This window comes from Kogia breviceps, chromosome 3, assembly GCF_026419965.1.
Source record: "Kogia breviceps isolate mKogBre1 chromosome 3, mKogBre1 haplotype 1, whole genome shotgun sequence".
Classification (NCBI taxonomy): Eukaryota; Metazoa; Chordata; class Mammalia; order Artiodactyla; family Physeteridae; genus Kogia; species Kogia breviceps.
Window position 1 is genome coordinate 78,342,684 of NC_081312.1, and position 14,154 is coordinate 78,356,837.

The 14,154-nt window shown below is 39.7% G+C and overlaps 1 protein-coding gene across 4 annotated transcripts in view; it reads left to right on the plus strand.

Annotated features, from left to right (window-relative positions):
• FMN1 (formin 1) overlaps positions 1 to 14,154 on the plus strand; it is a 447,127-nt gene that overhangs the window by 114,120 nt on the left and 318,853 nt on the right. For 2 of the 4 annotated variants that reach the window (XM_059056125.2, XM_067028908.1), the window contains exon 5: positions 4,304 to 4,482. The exons of the other annotated variants lie outside the window; for them this stretch is intronic. In XM_059056125.2, the coding sequence (XP_058912108.1) occupies positions 4,304 to 4,482 (179 nt within the window). The remainder of the gene's footprint in view (positions 1 to 4,303; positions 4,483 to 14,154) is intronic. 4 annotated transcript variants of the gene reach the window in all.

The following is a 14,154-nucleotide window of genomic DNA, read 5'->3' on the forward strand; positions in this document are numbered from 1 at the left end:
CTCAGAACTGTCACACTGTCACACTGTCCACATTCAATTGGCCAAAGCCAGTCACAGGGCCAGATCCAACATCCATGGACCCAATGTCCATGGATCCGGGGAAATAAACAACATCTGTGCCAGTGGGGGGAGCTACAAAGGCAACTGGAAAAGGCCTTTGGTGCATAATCACAATGTAGGAAGGAAGTGAAGACATGGGAATGATAAACCAATGTGCCTCAGGTAGGGAGACTTATTCCATTGGGGGAAAATGAGCTATGGAGACTGCCTCCAGTTTTAAATGGCACATCACCTTTCCTTTCTGTCTGCTTCCTTTGTATTGATAATTGACAGCAAAATCCTAGTCTAATGTTGTAGGTTAGCATCAGGAAGTGCAGCTCATCTGGGAAAAGCACAGACTTTCAAAGTGGTCTTGAGGTAAGTTGCCCTTCCTGTACTGTGACTGTGCTGTATGTTGTATTAACAGGTGGTCAGCTGTGGAATTAACCTGTGTGTGTATGTGTGGTCCATCAAGCTGTTGAAATGTTTTTGAGAAATAAAATAACTAATAAATATTCAAGAAAAATTAGATTTATAGTATATGCACATGAAAGGGGAAGACATGATTAAGTTGATAAGACTGTTTTAAGCTTTCCATAAAATGTTCAATGAAAATCTAACACCTCAAAATCTATTTGCATCAGAAAATTAAATGACATTTGACTGTTCTGACAGAATATACTTACGTAACTTCAGGTAATTTTTATCTCTCTTTATTAAATGTATTCAGTTGAAGAGAGCAGTATGGCCACTACCTATTTTAATAGACATAGACATATGCTTTATTTTTGACTGTTCAAAAAACTTGAGTTGGTATTATTAAAACTCTCCATTCAAAGACTTACTATTACTATATATATATATATATATATATAGTAAGAATACAAAAGAATATATATATTCTTTTTTATATTCTTTTGTATTATGGCTTATCATAGGATATTGAATGAATATAGTTCTCTGTGCTATACAGTAGGACCTTGTATATCCATTCTATACATTATAGTTTACATCTGCTAACCCCAACTTTCCACTCCTTTATATATAGAATGGATATACAACAAGGTCCTACTGTATAGCACAGAGAACTATATTCAATATCCTATGATAAACCATAATGCAAAAGAATATTAAAAAAATGTATATATGTACATATATATACATGTTCGCTTTGCTGTACAGCAGAAATTAACACATTGTAAATCAACTATACTTCAATAAAAAAATTATTTAAAAAAGACTTACTTTATGAGTTTATGTCCTTTGTAATGGTGAATTTGTCCAGTGTCTTCACCTGCTTTGTCAGACTTTTGAGAACAGTTTTGTTACTTATTTCTGCCCTTGGTCTTTCCTGTCCTAACGATCCTTCCCCAAATTACTACGCATCATGGCTTTACCTTGCATGTTTGCTTCATAGGGATATTGTCTGGTTCAAATTAGGTATTAGAGGGCTTCCCTGGTGGAGCAGTGGTTGAGAGTCCGCCTGCCAAGGCAAGGGACACGGGTTCGTGCCCCGGTCCGGGAAGATCCCACATGCCGCGGAGCGGCTGGGCCCGTGAGCCATGGCCGCTGAACCTGCAGGTCCGGAGCCTGTGCTCCGCAACGGAAGAGGCCACAACAGTGAGAGGCCCACGTACTGCAAAAACATTAAAAAAAAAAAAAATTAATTATTAGAAACTGATTCTTGAAAATTAAGACTACTTCTAAACTGAAGTTACTTTTCATCATTTCTGCCTAAACTTCACATTGTCTTTCCTCTGCATAAAGTGAGCTGGATTGCATCCCACACCTGTTCATGCAGTGGTGGACAGCCACGGCAGTTGTGTGGGTATGTTTGCATGTGTGTCTGTATTTTATCTAATTGTGGGGCTTCACCGCTCTCTTATACCTAAATGATGAACTTCTACTCACCAGACAATGTGCCTTTGATGATCTAGATATCTTACCTTAGGTGTTATACAGCATGTTCTATGTGATGTATGTAGCATGTTTTATGTTGTTTTATCAATCTGTGTAAACTGTACCCAAAGCCAGCAGCTATTCCGAAATAAAAGTGAAAAGGGATTTAAAACGAGGGATGTGATTAGTAATTAATACATTTCCGAAGATGAGGTAGCCTGGTGAGAGTACACCATAAATTTTAAAAGGCTTATTTCCTCTTTTCTTGCCAAAGATAAACAAATGGTCTAGGAGAGGGGATGAGCTATATAAATGGAGGTTATCTGAACAGAAATATTCTAAGAGGGCAATAAGATTTATAAATGGAAGTTAAGAGGGGTCCGAGCTTTAATCTCTTCATCTCTTAAAGCATGGCCAGCACTGCCCTCCTCTTGGGGTCACCATGAAGTCACAGTAGAGGAGCTTAGCAGGCTCCCTCCTCTCCAAGGTTCTTTAGGCATTAGTCCTTTTCTATGTCTTCTGAGCAGGAGTGAGAGCACTCTGTAGCACATGAGGCCCCAAACAAAAGCCCAGAAGAAAGTCTGTCTGGAGAGAGTAGTTAGAAAGAGGCATACGGAAAAAATGAGGCCAAGTTCCTAAAAAGACCCTCATTCTAAGACATCTTGCTCAGGTGAAGAAAGAGCCTGGTTATAACCTTCTGGAGGCCCATGTCTGCAGAGTTGATGCCCAAGGCCCTGGACCTTCATTTTCTCGGTGATCACAGCAGAGTGTTTTGTGGACAGCCTGCCAGAGGGCAACTGTAGAGACACTGTGACCTGCATCACCTTTCAACTTTAAAGTGTGATTAGAAAGCAACCCACGGAACAGGCAAACAAAAAGCAAAACCTTGGCTGTTTTCAAATTTTCTTTCTTCTGAAATGCTACTCTAATATCAAGGAGAAGCGTGTTATCCCACAGTCCTTTTGTTAGCAGACTTACTCTCAGCTCAAGTTACTTGTAAGTCAGGTGTTCAACGTGGCGGAAGTCATTGGCTGGTTTTGGGTCCCTGCCAAAGAGACACTATTACAAGGATTAGGTGTAATAAACACCCTATCATATATCCAACAGTCATCTCTGTTGCAGAAGTGCACTGAGCCTAACCCTTAACTTCTGCCTGGTTGCTTAATATTTTGCCAAGGTTGCTTACCAGGAATTAGAAAAGGTCTAGGAACCTGAGAGCTCTATGGGACTTTAGAGGTCATCTCGTTGTTTCCAAACTATATTCAAGTGGAACGCTGGTGGCTTGCGACGTGTTTAACGGGTGTCCCTTTAAATAGATTCTGTGGTCATGTAAGTTTGGAAAACACTCTTATACAGAGCTAAGTTTCTTTAGTAAAGGACATCTCAAGGTCTTTAATATGCTAACATGAATCGTGGCTCTGGGGATACAACATGTAGCTTTTCTCACACTCACTTGACCACGAAGTCCTTTTATTGTAGAACAGGTACCGCCATCTCGAGAATGCCAGGCAGAGGCCATGGAATCTAGTCATTAAGAGCACGCCCTCTAGTGTTTAACTGCCTGGGTTCAATTCCTGGCTTTACCATTTACTGATCTTATGATCTTGAGCAATTTGCTTCACTTCTTTGGACTTCAGTTTCCCCAACTAAAATGGGGACGCTAATGATACCTACCTATAGAGTTCTTTTTAAAACCGAAGAACGGGGCTAAGAACAGTGCCTGGCACATACTTGACTATTATCCTCCTAACATAGTTCAGATAAGGACTAGCCTGATGCCCTCAATTCTGGAGATGAGAAAGTGAGTTCCAAGTAGTAGTGTACTCATGCAGTGTCACTCATTCGACACACTGACCAAGCGCCAATATGCACTTGCATGCATCGAGCATGGCAATTCTATCCCCAGAAATGAAGATGAACTTGGGGCAGTTCCTGCCCTGGAAGAACACACGCTAGTGACTTGGCTCAGGTGAGGCCTTTTGGTAGTAAAGCCAACAGCTAACTTACAGTAGTAAAGTCCAAGTCAGGACTCCTGACTTCCATCCTGCAGCTCATCCTCTGATTCTGTTCTGAAAGGGAATGATCTGTAGAGCCCGATTGGTAAGCAAGAAGAGGAAGCATGGAGTATAGCCAGTAGACTTATTTTTTTGATTGGATATGAGGGCATATATTTGAATTCATTGTTAGTGTGAACCAGAAAAAGTAATGAAGAGAAACACTTTTGGAGAAAAGCAAACTCTAGAAATATTAACTAGAAAGGGAAGTAATGGGTGCTATGAAGTGGCCCACGTAGGAGTCCCAGATATGGCTGGCTTGATGTATTGGTCACCACTGTGTCACTAATGGTCTGCTCTGTTTGGTCTAGGCATCCCTTCTGAGGGCTTCCCCCGGGACTGCTTCAGTGAGCAGACAGCAGCTAAAGACCTTCCCAGCAGGGATGGAGGTGCATGGGTCCTGGCCTACAGAGCAGGACCAGCCTGTCCATTTCTGCTCCATGAAGAAAAAGAGAAGCCCAACAGAAGCAAATTGTACTTGGATCTCCATGTAAGTAGAAATCTTTGTGTTTGTGCTGTGATTCTTTGCAATTGACAGAGGCTCACTTAATATGCATTTAGTGTAAAGTGTGTTTGTAAAGCTGCTGAAGCTACATTTTGTGTGAGTGTCGTCTAAAAATCAATCAGTTGCAGAAAACAGTTATATATCGGTGAGCTGAAATTTGTGCACTAGAAAGTGACTGTGTTTACAGTTTATCTGAGCATTTACAGAGTACTCTGCTTACATCAGTTTGCTGCCTAAACCTTATTGTGGGAGAACCCATTTGCTGCTCTTAATATCATTTTTTCTAAAAATTCGAGAACATGTGTTAGCTGACTGATAGGATCTGGATCCTCCAGTGAAATTCAAATAGCCTGTCTTCCACATTCCTAAACCTTTCTTTCTCTGCAGCTGCTCAAATAACAGGTGAACAATTTGGCAGGAAATCTGCGGAATAGAGGATGACCCATTAGAAAAACAGCCTTCTCTTTCCCATTCATTCATGGATTCATTGACACAGAGACCTTGACTGATCTGTACAAATCAGTGGGCTGGGTTTTAGCTACTTCCACACCATAGGTGGCCTGATAGGATTGACCAGACTGTCACAATTGTCACCGCCCTTCCTCACCTCCCCATTTCCCATCAGAGATGGGCGTGAGCATTAGGAATCTAACAGGCACTTTTCTTCTTTTTTTTTTTTTTTCTCTATTAACTTTAATGCCTGTTGATAGTCTTGTGTCCCAGATTTCTTTGAATGACTTCCAATTTGTTATTTTCAAGCCTGGAAGTATGTTTTTGATGCGTGTGGCCTTTAAGGTTCATATGGGTAGCAATTGCACTTTCCGTAATCAAAAAACCATAGTCATTGTTATGTCATTTTAGAAAAACATTCGACATCTCAGTTATTGTAAAAGGAGGTTTGGAGTGAATCTGTAAGATGTAAAACCTACAGCCCTTCATGAGATGAAATGGAAATGTGTAGTTTTTGTTTACATGCCTCTCCCGATAAAGCAAACTGCATCTTGAGATGTGCTCAAAGTAAGAAGTGTAACAGCGACATCTACTGGCCAGATTAAGTTGAGTTTGCCGCAGCAGGAGGCCTGGCGTGTCACAGTGCTGAAATGGATTTTGAAAGACCACTTTCTTTTTCTTCTGTATTTTAAAAAAATGCTGGGTTTATGTGTTTTTTAACACATTGGCTAAACTGTGTATTTCTGGTTTTCCTTTTCCTCGGTGAATTAAATTATTTCCTAATTTTACTTTATTTCAATTATAGAAATCATATATAATCCTTTTGCAAAATTTGAAATATGTAGTTAAATTGAAAGAAAAGTAATAACTCATAATCTCAGCAACCACAGACAAGAACTGTAAAATTTTGATAAATTTTCTTTGTATTTTTCACTGTGTATGATGGATTTTCAGTGAGGAACTTTTTTTTTTTTTAATTATAAGCATAGATTTTATATCCTTATTACTTTCTTTTTTTTTTCTTTACCTATTACTTTTACATTGCTTGTCCATGTTGCTACAAATTCCTCCTGGATATATTTTCAGTGAATGAATAATGTTCCTCTACACTGTATCTCAAAATTTATTTAATCATTTCTCTGTTATTGGATGTTAAAAAAATTTTTTTTTTTGGCCAAGGGCACGGCATGCAGGATCTTAGTTCCCTGACCAGCTATCGAACCTGTGCCCCCTGCAGTGGAAGTGCAGAATCCTAATCACTGGACTGCCAGGAAATTCCCTAAAGTTGTTTTTTGTTTTGGGATAGTACTACAATTTGGAAATCAAAGCACTACCACATATATAATTTTTCTTATACCCCTCCCCCCCAACATTTAGGATAAACTTTGGTTTATTGTCTATAAATATAAGTATTTTTAGGCTTTTGAAACATACCACATAAACGAGGTCTATTTCCTGAACCAGGCTTTAATGGTGTGTGTTTGTTTATACACACGTATATATAATTATATATATTATATACAATATATGTATACCAAATATAATATTTATATATTACATATATTATATATGATGTATAAATAATATATGTTTATATATAATTTACATAAATATATAATAAAATATATATAAATATTTACATGTTTCTTAGTTTTCCATTAATTATAATTTTTAAAAGCTGGGGTAGTTTCTTTAGATTATTTTCTACATCAATGGTTTTATAGCTTGGTCCCTAAGACTTCTCACCTGCAAGCCCTACCCCCTCTTCAGAAGCTACAATTTGCCTCCTGTGTTCTGAATATTGTTATTCTAAGATGTCTGCTTGGGAGGGTTCTACTGATTTAGTAAAAGTTTGCATCCTGTTACTGACCACCACACCAGCTCGCAAGGACTTCTTTCCTCTGGGGGGCTGTGAACGCTAAGCTCAGGGAGACGTGTATTTCTGTATGATACATTGATCAGCCTTAAATGTTGGAGAGGACTGCTCATTTTCAGTTTTGAACCTGATTTGCAGGGTCATCATTAAGAAGTTACTTTTCTTTTTTAACATCTTTATTGGAGTATAATTGCTTTACAATGGTGTGTTAGTTTCTACTGTGTAACAAAGTGAATCAGCTGTACATAAACATATATCCCCATATCTCCTCCCTCTTGCGTTTCCCTACCACCCTCCCTATCCCACCCCTCTAGGTGGTCACAAAGCACCAAACTGATCTCCCTGTGCTATGTGGCTGCTTCCCACTAGCTATCTATTTTACATTTGGTAGTGTATATATGTCCATGCCACTCTCTCACTTTGTCCCAGCTTACCCTTCCCCCTCCCCGTGTCCTCAAGTCCATTCTCTACATCTGCGTCTTTATTCTTGTCCTGCTCAGAACTTCTTTTTTTTTTTTTTTTTTTTTGGTTCCATATATATGTGTTAGCATATGGTATTTCTTTTTCTCTTTCTGACTTACTTCACTCTGTGTGACAGACTCTAGGTCCATCCACCTCACTACAAATAACTCAGTTTCGTTTCTTTTTATGGCTGAGTAATATTCCACTGTATATATGTGCCACATCTTCTTTATCGATTCATCTGTCAGTGGACACTTAGGTTGCTTCCATGTCCTGGCTGTTGTAAATAGATCTGCAATGAACATTGTGGTACATGACTCTTTTTGAATTATGGTTTTCTCATGGTATATGCCCAGTAGTGGGATTGCTGGGTCATATGGTAGTTCTATTTTTAGTTTTTTTTTGTTTTTGTTTTTTTTTTTTTTTGGCGGTATGCGGGCCTCTCACTGTTGTGGCCTCTCCCATTGCGGAGCACAGGCTCCGGACGCGCAGGCTCAGCGGCCATGGCTCACGGGCTTAATTGCTCCGCGGCATGTGGGATCTTCCCGGACCAGGGCACGAACCCGTGTCTCCTGCATCGGCAGGCGGACTCTCAACCACTGCGCCACCAGGGAAGCCCTATTTTTAGTTTTTTAAGGAACCTCCATACTGTTCTCCATAGTGGCTGTATCAATTTACATTCCTACCAACAGTGCAAGAGGATTCCCTTTTCTCCACACCCTCTCCAGCATTTATTGTTTGTAGATTTTTTTGATGATGGCCATTCTGACTGGTGTGAGGTGATACCTCATTGTAGTTTTGATTTGCACTTCTCCAATGATTAGTGATGGTGAGCATCTTTTCATGCATTTGTTGGCCATCTGTATGTCTTTTTTGGAGGAATGTCTGTTTAGGTCTTCTGCCCATTTTTGTATTGGGTTGTCTGTTTTTTTGATATTGAGCTGCATGAGCTCCTTCTAAATTTTGGAGATTTATCCTTTGTCAGTTGCTTCATTTGTAAATATTTTCTCCCATTCTGAGGGTTGTCTTTTCATCTTATTTATGTTTTTCTTTGCTGTGCAAAAGCTTTCAATTTTCATTAGGTCCCATTTCTTTACTTTTGTTTTGATTTCCATTTCCTTAGGAGATGGGTCAAAAAGGATCTTGCTGTGATTTGTGTCATAGAGTGTTCTGCCTATGCTTTACTCTAAGAGTTTTATAGTGTCTGGTCTTACTTTTAGGTCTTTAATCCATTTTGAGTTGATTTTTGTGTATGATGTTAGGGAGTTCTCTAATTTCATTCTTTACATTTAGCTGTCCCAGTTTTCCCAGCACCACTTATTGAAGAGGCTGTCTTTTCTCCATTGTATACTCTTGCCTCCTTATCAAACAGAAGGTGACCATATGTGCATAGGTTTATATCTGGGCTTTCTATCCTGTTCCATTGATCTATATTTGTGTTTTTGTGCCAGTACCATGCTGTCTTGATTGCTGTAGCTTTGTAGTATAGTCTGAAGTCAGGGATCCTGATTCCTACAGCTCTGTTTTTCTTTCTCAAGGTTGCTTTGGCTATTCAGGGTCCTTTGTGTTTCCATACCAAGTGTTAAATTTTTTCTTCTAGTTCTCTGAAAAATGCCATTGGTAGTTTGACAGGGATTGCATTGAATCTGTAGATTGCTTTGGGTAGTATAGTCATTTTCACAATGTTGATTCTTCCAATCCAAGAACATGGTATATCTCTCCGACTGTTGGTATCACCTTTAATTTCTTTCATCAGTGTCTTATAGTTTTCTGCATACAGGTGTTTTTACTCCTTAGGTAGGTTTTTTCCTAGGTATTTTATTATTTTTGTTGCAATGGTAAATGGGAGTATTTCCTTAATTTCTCTTTCAGATTTTTCATCATTAGTGTATAGGAATGCAAGAGATTTCTGTGCATTAATTTTGTATCCAGCTGCTTTACGAATTCATTGATTAGCTCTAATAGTTTTCTGGTAACATCTTTAGGATTCTTTACGTATAATATCATGTCATCTGCAAACAGTGACAGTTTTACTTCTTCTTTTCCAATTAGATTCCTTTTATTTCTTTTTCTTCTCTGATTGCTGTGGCTAAAACTTCCAAAACTATATTGAATAATAATGGTGAGAGTGGGCAACCTTGTCTTGTTCCTGATCTTAGTGGAAATGGCTTCAGTTTTTCACCATAGAGAACGATGTTGGCTGTGGGTTTGTCATATATGGCCTTTATTATTTTGAGGTAAATTCCCTGTATGCCTACTTTCTGGAGAGTTTTTATCATAAATGGGTGTTGAGTTTTTTCAAAAGCTTTTTCTGCATCTATTGAGATGATCATATGGTTTTTCTCCTTCAGTTTGTTAATATGGTGTATCACACTGATTGATTTACATATATTGAAGAATACTTGCATTCCTAGGATAAACCCCACTTTTTTATGGTGTATGATCCATTTAATGTGCTGTTGGATTCTGTTTGCTAGTATTTTGTTGAGAATTTTTGCATCTATGTTCATCAGTGATATTGACCTGTAGTTTTCTTTTTGTGTGACATCTTTGTCTGCTTTTGGTATCAGGGTGATGGTGGCCTTGTAGAATGAGTTTGGGAGTGTTCTCCCTCTCCTATAATTTGGAAGAGTTTGAGAAGGATAGGTGTTAGCTCTTCTGTAAATGTTTCATAGAATTCGCCTGTGAAGCCATCTGGTCCTGGGCTTTTGTTTGTTGCAGATTTTTAATCACAGTTTCAATTTCGGTGCTTGTGACTGATCTGTTTATATTTTCTATTTATTCCTGGTTCAGTCTCAGAAGGTTGTGCTTTTCTAAGAATTTGTCCATTTCTTCTAGGTTGTCCATTTTTTTTGGCATATGGTTGCTTGTAGTAATCTCTCATGATCCTTTGTATTTCTGCAGTATCAGTTGTTACTTCTTTTCCATTTCTAATTCTTTTGATTTGAGTCTTATCACTTTTTTTCCTGATGAGTCTGGCTAATGGTTTATCAATTTTGTTTATCTTCTCAAAGAACCAGCTTTTAGTTTTATTGCTCTTTGCTATCATTTCCTTTATTTCTTTTTTTAAAATTTCTGATCTGATCTTTATGATGTCTTTCCTTCTGCTAACATTGGGGGGTTTTTTGTTGTTGTTCTTTCTCTAATTGCTTTAGGTGTAAATTTAGGTTGTTTATTTGAGATGTTTCTTGTTTCTTGAGGTAGGATTTTATTGCTATAAACTTCCCTCTTAGAGCTGCTTTTGCTGCATCCTATAGGTTTGGGTCATCGTGTTTTCATTGTCATTTGTTTCTAGGTATTTTTTAATTTCCTCTTTGATTTCTTCAGTGATCTCTTGGTTATTAAGCAGTGTATTGTTTAGCCTCCACCTGTTTGTATTTTTTACAGTTTTTTTCCTGTAATTGATATCTAGTCTCATAGTGTTGTGGTCGGAAAAGATACTTGATATGATTTCAATTTTCTTAAATTTACCAAGGCTTGATTTGTGACCCAAGATATGATCTATCCTAGAGAATGTTCCTCATGTGAGCACTTGAGAAGAAAGTGTATTCTGTTGTTTTGGATGGAATGTCCTATAAATAACAGTTAAGTCCATCTTGTCTAATGTGTCATTTAACGCATGTGTTTCCTTATTTATTTTCATTCTGGATGCTCTGTCCATTGATGAAAGTGGGGTGTTTAAGTCTCCTACTATGATTGTGTAACTGTCGCTTTCCCCTTTTATGGCTGTTAGCATTTGCCTTATGTATTGAGGTGCTCCTTGTTGGGTGCATAAATATTTACAATTGTTATATCTTCTTCTTGCATTGATCCCTTGATCATTATGTAGTGTCCTTCTTTGTCTCTTTTAGTAGTCTTTATTTTAAAGTCTATTTTATCTTATATGAGAATTGCTACTCCAGCTTTCTTTTGATTTCCATTTGCATGGAATGTCTTTTTCCATCCCCTCACTTTCAGTCTGTATGTGTCCCTAGGTCTGAAGTGGGTCTCTTGTAGACAGCATATATACATGTCTTGTTTTTGTATCCATTCAGCCAGTCTATATCTTTTGGTTGGAGCATTTAATCCATTTACATTTAAGGTAATTATTGATATGTATGTTCCTATTACCATTTTCTTTATTGTTTTGGGTTTGTTTTTGTAGGTCTTTTCTTTCTCTTGTGTTTCCTGCCTAGAGAAGTTCCTTTAGCATTTGTTGTAAAGCTGGTTTGGTGGTGCTGAATTCTCCTAACTTTTGCTTGTCTGTAAAGGTTTTAATTTCTCCATCGAATCTGAATGAGATCCTTGCTAGGTAGAGTAATCTTGGTTGTACCTTTTTCCCTTTCATGACTTTAAATATGTCCTGCCACTCCCTTCTGGCTTGCAGTTTGTGCTGAAAGATCAGGTGTTAACCTTAAGGGGATTCCCTTGTATGTTATTTGTTGCTTTTCCCTTGCTGCTTTTAATATTTTCTCTTTGTATTTAACTTTTGATAGTTTGATTAATATGTGTCTTGGAGTGTTTCTCCTTGGATTTATCCTTTATGGGACTCTCTGCCCTTCCTGGACTTGATTATTTCTTTTCCCATGTTAGGGAAATTTTCAACTATAATCTCTTCAAATATTTTCTCAGACCCTTTCTTTTTCTCTTCTTCTTCTGGGACCCCTATAATTCGAATGTTGGTGCATTTAATGTTGTCCCAGAGGTCTCTGAGACTGTCCCCAATTCTTTTCATTCTTTTTTCTTTATTTAGCTCTGTGGTAGCTATTTCCACTATTTTATCTTCCCGGTTACTTATCCGTTCTTCTGCCTCAGTTAATTTGCTATTGATTCCTTCTAGATAATTTTTAATTTCATTTATTGTGTTGTTCATCATTGTTTGTTTGCTCTTTAGTTCTTCTGTGTCCTTGTTAAACATTTCTTGTATTTTCTCCATTCTATTTCCAAGATTTTGGATCATCTTTACTATCGTTACTCTGAATTCTTTTTCACGTAGACTGCCTATTTCCTCTTCATACGTTTGGCCTGGTGCGTTTTTACCTTGCTCCTTCATCTGCTGCATATTTCTCTGTCTTCCTATTTTGCTTAACTTACTGTGTTTGGGATCTCCTTTTCGCAGGCTTCAGGTTTGTAGTTTCTGTTGTTTCTGGTGTCTGCCCTCAGTCGGTAAGGTGGGTTCAGTGGGTTGTGTAGGCTTCCTGGTAGAGGGGACTGGTGCCTGTGTTCTGGTGCATGGGGCTGGATCTTGTCTTTCTGGTGGGCAGGGCTGTGTCTGATGGTGTGTTTAGGGCTGTCTGTGAACTTGTATGATTTTAGGCACCCTCTCTGCTAATGGGTGGGGTTGTGTTTCTGTCTTGCTAATTGTTTGGCATGGGGTGTCCACCACTGGAGCTTCCTGGCCATTGAGTGGAGCTGGGTCTTAGTGTTGAGATGGAGTTTTCTGGGAGAGCTCTTGCTGATTGATGTTATATGGGGCCGGGAGGTCTCTGGTGGTCCAGTGTCCTGGACTCGGCTGTCCCACCTCAGAGGCTCAGGTCTGACACCAGCCCGGAGCACCAAGACCCTGTCAGCCACATGGCTCAGAAGAAGAGGGAGAAAAAAAGAAAGGAAATAATAAAAATAAATAAATAATTAATTAATTAAAAATTTAAAAATTATTAAAATAAAAAAGTAAACAAAAGAGAGCAACCAAACCAATAAACAAATACACCAGTGATAACAATCACTAAAAACTATACTAAGATAAACATAAAAATCAGAAACAAGTCAGCCACAGGCAGCAAACCCCAAGTCTACAGTTGCTCCCAAAGTCCACCACCTCAATTTTGGGTTGATTCATTGTCTATTCAGGTATTCCACAGATGCTGGGTACCTCAAGTTGATTGTGGGGATTTAATCCGCTGCTTCTGAGGCTGCACTGAGAAATTTCACTTTTTCTTCTTTGTTTGCACAGCTCCTGGGGTTCAGCTTTGGTTGTGGCCCCACTTCTGCGTGTAGGTTGCCCTCAGGCTTCTGTTCCCAGCCAGACAGGACGGGTTTAAAGCAGCAGGTGGTTAGGGGGCTCTGGCTTACTCAGGCCTGGGGGAGGGAGGGGTACGGTAGTTATAATTGGAATGTGTGACGAGCCTGCGGCGGCAGAGGCCAGCATGACTTTGCGACTGCCTGAGGTGCGCCAAGTGTTGTCCTGGGGGAGTTGTCGCTGGATCACGGGACCCTGGCAGTGGCGGGCTGCACAGGCTCCTGAGGGTGTGTGGATAGTGACCTGCAGTTGCACAAAGTTTTCTTGGTAGCTGCAGCAGCATTAGCGTTTCATGCCCGTTTCTGGTGTCTGAGCTGATAGCCACAGCTCACACCCGTCTCTGAAGCTTGTTTAGGTGGTGCTCTGAATCCCCTCTCCTTGTGCACCCCGAAACAATGGTCTCTTGCCTCTTAGGCAGTTCCAGGCTTTTTCCCGGACTCCCTCCCGGCTAGCTGTGGCACACTAGCCCCCTTCAGGCTGTGTTCACGCAGCCAACCCCAGTCCTCTCCCTGGGGTCTGACCTCTGAAGCCCGAGCCTCAGCTCCCAGCCCCCACCTGCCCCAGTGGGTGAGCAGACAAGCCTCTCGGGCTGGTGAGTGCAGGTCTGCACCAATCCTCTGTACGGAAATCTCTCTGCTTTGCTCTCTGCACCCCTATTGCTGTCTTCTCCCCCATGACTCCTAAGCTTCCCCCCAATCTTCCCCCATCTCCGCCAGTGAAGGGGCTTCCTAGTGTGTGGAAACCTTTCCTCCTTCACACCTCCCTCCCAGATGTACAGGTCCCGTCCCTATTCTTTTGCCTCTGCTTTTTCTTTTGCCCTCCCCAGGTACATGGGAGAGTTTCTTGCCTTTCGGGAAGTCTGAGGTCTTCT